Consider the following 6191-nt stretch of genomic DNA (forward strand, 5'->3'; position numbering starts at 1 on the left):
GTTTTCTATGCTCTTTCAGGTCTGTTGGTGTTGCTGAGCTGGTCAGTGCATTCTTTTTTTAAACAATGCACCAGATTTTTGATTTGGCCAATACCAAAGTCTTTGCTGTTTATTTGGGCTTTTCAGCCGAACGATGGCCTCCCTCACTTGAACTGAGATGCCACATTGAGACGTCCAGCTATCAAATGCAATTTCAACTCTTGGACTTAACAACAGATTTTATATCTGACTATTTCACACGACATAAGATGACAACAGGCCTCATATGACCATGAAGCAGCTTGTCAGTCAATTGTCCTGTGAAAGTTAGTACTGTGCATAAAATGGCTGTAATTCCAGTACAGTTAGTTCAGTGCTTTTGTTAAATCCCCCCAAATTAAAGCTGAAAGTCTGCGCTTCATTCAAATCTTGATTTTTTTTAATTCACTGTTGTGGTGTACAGAGGTAAACAACAGCCCCTGTAAACAGTCACAGTCCAACATCTTTTGGACTTAACTGCATAAATGAAATTGAGCTGGACTGAAAGCAGCCACAAAGAGACACAAAACATGAGGTTTGGTAATAGTGATGCCTGGTCACGTGACCAAACATTACATTGCTCTACTAGGCGCTGCATCCAAACTATGCTGATGTCTGCAAATGTGCTGTGAATGTTGGCCAGCTGTCCATGTGGAATTCGAAGCTGTCACTCATGACTCCAGTGCAGTGTTTGCTTTTTTTGGTAAACTGCTTTTTCAGGTCTGATTGGTTAATGTCAACTTAAATTCAAATCACATTGCTTCTGGAAACAATGTTGTTGTTGTTGTTTTGTTTTTTACTGTCCAACCACACTGTTGCTGCAGAAAATGTGTACAGGACCACTAATGCTGCAACACTGACTCAACACTTTAAGTCCGAGATAACACTGGGGACAATGATGTGATGTCATCGAGGTCAGGGCTCTCGGCTCAACAGAGATTCACCAGTGCTGTTAAAATGAAAGTAAAGTCACTGACAACAAATGAAGGCTGAATGCAGTATTAGGAATGTGATCGAAGTGTGATCGAAGAGGTCAAAGGTCCACGTGATCTGAGGTACCCTCGCATCGTGCTGACAGCTGAACTGCAGTGAAGCAAACAAAAGCTCTTCAAATATTTGTCTGAGCGATTTTGTGTATTCTAGTTTGTGTTTAACATGCTGACTTTGAAGTTTAGGAACATTACACTTATTTTTTCCAGTTTTAAACTTTTTTAATTATTATGTTGTTTCCTTAAAAACACGTGTTCCTCCAGATCACTTCAATGATCCCTGGTACTTCCTTCTGAAAGCCACTGGCCTGAAGAGCTTCCCAGTGCAACAGAAAATGCTGTTCACATTTTCCCAGCTGAGTCTGTCAACACTAGTTTTAAAAGTCAGGCCCTGAGGACCACTAATGCTTCCTCAAGGTTCATTAAAAATTCCTCAAATGGGGCAGAAAAAGGACAGAAAGTGGCGCTGGGTCTGTCAGAAAGAAGCAGATTATTGTTTTCAAATGGAGGTCAAGCAAAAACCTGTAAAAATATATATGGAATAAAAATACAAAATAAACAAGCAGCTTGAAATCGCTCCCAACACGAAGATCTCTCCGTTTGCTGCTCATAGAGGGCGCTGCAGTCCAGCTCTTCAGTCCGCCGTCCCTGCCCCCACTGCTCCGCGCTCCGCGCTGCTCACCCGTCCTCATCCAAGAAGATTCCCCAAGTCACATCTAACATTGTAAGCAAGTCATAATAAATTTGCCTCAGTGTTGGATCTTCCTAACTTAGAATTTGGAAATAAAAATACATTACAATAAGGAAAAAGGTTCTTTCTTGCAGGGACTTGACGGTATATATTCATATTATAACTAAGTAATGACAGGTTTTTCCATCAGTGCGCATTCTATTTAACATCAGACGTGTTCTAAGTCCAGAAGATGTTCTCGACTTTTATAACTTGCACATAAAGTCTGTGCGTCCTGCTCTGATAGGTGCCGCTCCCTCCTTTCACAGAGATAAAGTCTGCCAGTGTAGACTGTCCGGGGATTAAAGAAAAGTGCCCAACAGAATGCAGTTCTTTTAAAACAGGTTTTCGTGCTGCTCGCGTTAAGCGCTGAACGCCAGCGCGCTCGGTGTAGAAGAGCTTCTGAAATCCAGAGCAGTCATTGACTTTTGTAAATATTTGTTTTTGTAAACACACACACACACACACACACACACACACACACACACACACACACACACACACACACACACACACACACACACACACACACATATATATATATATATATGATGTGACAGCTCCGGGTGGTTTCAGTGCGTCTTCTGCAGCCTGAGCTTTGGCGCTGATGTGTGAGCAGAGCGCGCAGAGAGGAGCGCAGGACGCGGTGTGTGATAAAAGTTTGAGTCGAGTTTGACTCTGAAGCGTTCCCGTGCAGATAGCTGGCAAGACTGAGGGCTGTGTGTGCGCGCGCGCGGGCACGTGTGCCCGCCCACTCCCTCTCTGTATATAACAGCAGTTTGACAGCTCGGAGTTTACTGAGCAGGGGGAATCAGCCCAGCAGAGTAAATCCTGAAGCTGCTTCATTCCGCTTCTTTCCGCGTACAAACGGAGCCACTGCAACGGTCACAGTCTCTCCGAGCTTTGGGTCAGCGCATGCTTGCAGCTGTGTAACCCCCTCTCACCGTATTACCCGACTTTGTGCAACCTGGATTCCCGGAGCTCATCGCCATGCTTGCCCGGGTTTAGATTCTCAATGGAGCTCTCTAACCTATACGAGGTCGCACCTCGGCCCCTGATGAACAACCTGAACCAGCAGCCCTCCTCCGGCTACAGAGACCCGGCAGATCTTGGCGGTGAGATCGGAGACAACGAGACCTCCATCGACCTGAGCGCCTACATCGACCCATCAGCGTTCAACGACGACTTCCTGGCTGACCTGTTCCACCACAGCTCCCGACAGGACAAGCTCAAAATGATGAACGGGGAGTACGACCCGGTGACTTGCGGCCCGGGGCCCCAGCAGCTCTACATGTCCAACTACATGGAGTCTAAGATGGAGCCGCTTTACGAGCACAACCCTCCACGCCTCCGACCGGTGGCTATCAAGCAGGAGCCCCGGGACGACGAGGACATGAACCCGGGCATGCCCCCCACCTACCACCACCCGCACCCGCACCCCCAGCAGTACTCCCAGCAGCAGCAGATGCCGCACCTCCAGTACCAGATTGCGCACTGCGCACAGACCACCATGCACCTCCAGCCAGGGCACCCTACACCTCCGCCGACCCCAGTGCCCAGCCCGCACCAGCACCAACACTCGCACCCGCACTCGCAGCAGGGCGGCATGAAGCTCCTAGAGCAGCAGAGGGGAGGCGGCAAATCCAAGAAGCACGTTGACAAGAACAGCCCGGAATACCGGCTGAGGCGCGAGCGCAACAACGTGGCCGTGCGCAAGAGCAGGGACAAGGCCAAGATGCGCAACATGGAGACGCAGCACAAGGTGGTGGAGCTGACCGCCGACAACGAGAGACTGAGGCGCAGGGTGGAGCACCTGACCCGCGAGCTGGACACGTTACGGGGCATCTTCAGACAGCTGCCGGACGGTTCCTTCAAACCCATGGGAAGCTGAGAGCCTCCCGAGCCGGACCGGGAGCAGACTGGACATGGACTGGTACACTGCTGGATTTATACACACAGCTGGTTCCGTTCGTCCGGACGGACTGAAAGCGGTGAGGAGACTGAGGCAGCTGAGCTGTTCACTGCTAAAACACCCGACTGAACGGAGTCCTCGCGATCACACTTTCTCCTCAGACTAGAAAAAATAGCTCCAAAGTTTCTGTGTGAAAACGAAAACCAAAGTGCAGACAGGCTGTACGCAGAAAACAAACTTGAAGCCACTTTGGTTTTTCTTGTTTCAGGAATTTCCGGAAGATGCTTCAAAAAACAGGACTGATAAACTTTTACTGGAAACAGGTGAATTAATCTCACCATCATCTCACTGACTGAGCTCTTCGGAGAAAGACTTGCGCTCACCTTCAGGAGAAAGAGTGACTCGTTCAGTCGGTATATTTTGTTTTTGTTTTGTTGTTGGTTTATTTTTTTTTTGCAGTGTTCATGTGCCTTTTAAAACTTTTTGTGCAAAAGCCGATAAGCTCGTCCCCCCCTGCAGATCCACACAACAGAGGACTGGCTGTTTTTGTGCCTTACCCCCGTACAGACTGAGAGACTCGACCACACATATCAGTGCAGCTAAGGTAGGGCACGGCCGTGACGAGCCCGGACCAGCCTGTTGTGCACGTAGTTCCTGAATTATTTTGGTTTGTTTTATACAAAGTTACCGTCTCTATCAGCTGATGAACTTGTCTTAGAGCTATGAAACTCAACCTGTATGTATGTTTATTTCCATGATATAACTGCATGGATTTGTGCTCATTTTCTCCTGTTTGTTCTTTGAGGAGGCGTGCGGGGTGTTGGCAGGTTTGTGTGTTCTAATAATCTGATCACGTGATGCAACCCCCCCTGAGATAATAAAAGAAATCTGAAATTTTTTCTTTTTAAAAAGTAAAGTATTTAAGATTTTTGTTCACTGACACACTGTCAACCACAATACTGAAAGCTTGTACCTCCACTCTTAAGAAGTGTATTAATTAAGACTAAACGAATACCTAAAAAAGGCCCAAATACATTTTTTCTTAGCTTCCTAATACTCAAGAAGGTGTGGAGATACAAGTCCCCCCCCCCCCCCCCCCCCCCCTGTTGATTTAAGCCAAAGTAAAATACAAACTAGGAAAAAAAAGAAAGAAGAAAAAAGACTGGAATTGAAACTGTGGTACCTGCTGTCTAGGGGGAAACCATGTATCTGCAGGAGAAGCCTGATGGCAGCTGGTTCAATGGGATTCTGCAGAAACGTGGTTCCTCTGAAGACACTGAAGCAGCTCTCTGTATGCACTATTTGTCGAAGCACAGCTTTGTTGTCTCACACATGATGGGTACTGATCTGAGCAGAAAAAAAACACGCCTGGCTCTGTGCACATACCTGTTTTTATGTGTTTGTTCATTGTGAGAAAGATAAAAAATAAATAAATGTGAACAGGGTTTCTATGCAACATGGTAGTTATCTTCTTCCTCTTCCCCGCTGTTGAATCATAGCTCATGCAGCAGTGCCTTCTGCTCCTCTGAGTTGACCTTTGACCTTTAGCTGGTCTTTTGAGAAAGATTTTAAGACATTTGTGTCAGTCAGGAAGAAGGAAGCACTTTTTTTTTTTTTTACAAACTCTGATGTTAAACCAACATTTGTTTCAAATTGTACGTCTCAATTGTAAAGTAAGCATATATATAAATATATATGAATAAATATATATATAAAATACCAAAAAATCTGAAATATTATAATAAAAGAAGCTCGTTTTATCAGATTCCGTTTGTGCGTTTGGATTTATTTCTCCATTTACTTCTCTTGTTCCTGCATCAAGTTCATTGTATCTCTTCGATTTCTTGCAGTCCATAGGGGGCGCTCAGCCAGAAATGCTTCATATCAGGTTTCATTCTTCAGCATGAATAATGGTAAAGGTACAGTCTGCAGCGCTGCGACTTCTACAGTGACGTCTGGCTGTCATAAAAGTGAAGAAAATCATCGGAAAATCAGAATTTTTCTGACAGCTTTGGTTCCTGTTTTTTTTCTCTGCATGTAGGTCTCACATGCAAACACACGATTAGTAATTTATATGATGTACAGAAAGATAGACGGTCAGAAAAATCTCCACCTCAAGCCGCTGCAGCGGTAAAATGCACATCTCATATTCTCTGCACATATTTTAGTTGCATTCAGGAGAGACGGTCACAGCCCGGACTGTTAAATTACTGCATCAAAGACCTCATTGTGCAGAAAAACATTCTCTGGCATTACAGCAGCATTAATACGTATTTTGCATTTTAGTGGTGAATGTGTTGAAAGTTGTACTTTAATATCACTGACGAACAACAACACGCTCAGGAATTTATTCCTAGTTTAATGCACCGGATTAGACATGAAAAAAAGTCCCTGTTGTGGTACTGAGTCTGGGAGCCGGGCTGGCTGAGTGTCTGGACTCAGATTTTTTGAATGTTCGATGTGATTCTCAGATTCGTGGTTATTCTTACGTCATGTGTTAAGCGTGTTTCGGTTAGTCCTCAGATCCTTGTGGTTTTTGAGT

The 6191-nt window shown here is 45.4% G+C and overlaps 1 protein-coding gene across 1 annotated transcript; it reads left to right on the forward strand.

Moving 5' to 3' along the window:
- Positions 1-2375: 2375 nt before the first annotated feature.
- cebpa (CCAAT enhancer binding protein alpha) lies at positions 2376-5414 on the forward strand. Its single transcript, XM_080884414.1, has one exon. It carries the CDS (start codon positions 2753-2755, stop codon positions 3626-3628), a length of 876 nt encoding a protein of 291 aa, XP_080740540.1. The 5' UTR covers positions 2376-2752; the 3' UTR covers positions 3629-5414.
- Positions 5415-6191: the final 777 nt, after the last annotated feature.

Source organism: Rhamphochromis sp. 'chilingali', assembly GCF_963969265.1.
Source record: "Rhamphochromis sp. 'chilingali' genome assembly, chromosome: 6".
Taxonomy (NCBI): domain Eukaryota; kingdom Metazoa; phylum Chordata; class Actinopteri; order Cichliformes; family Cichlidae; genus Rhamphochromis; species Rhamphochromis sp. 'chilingali'.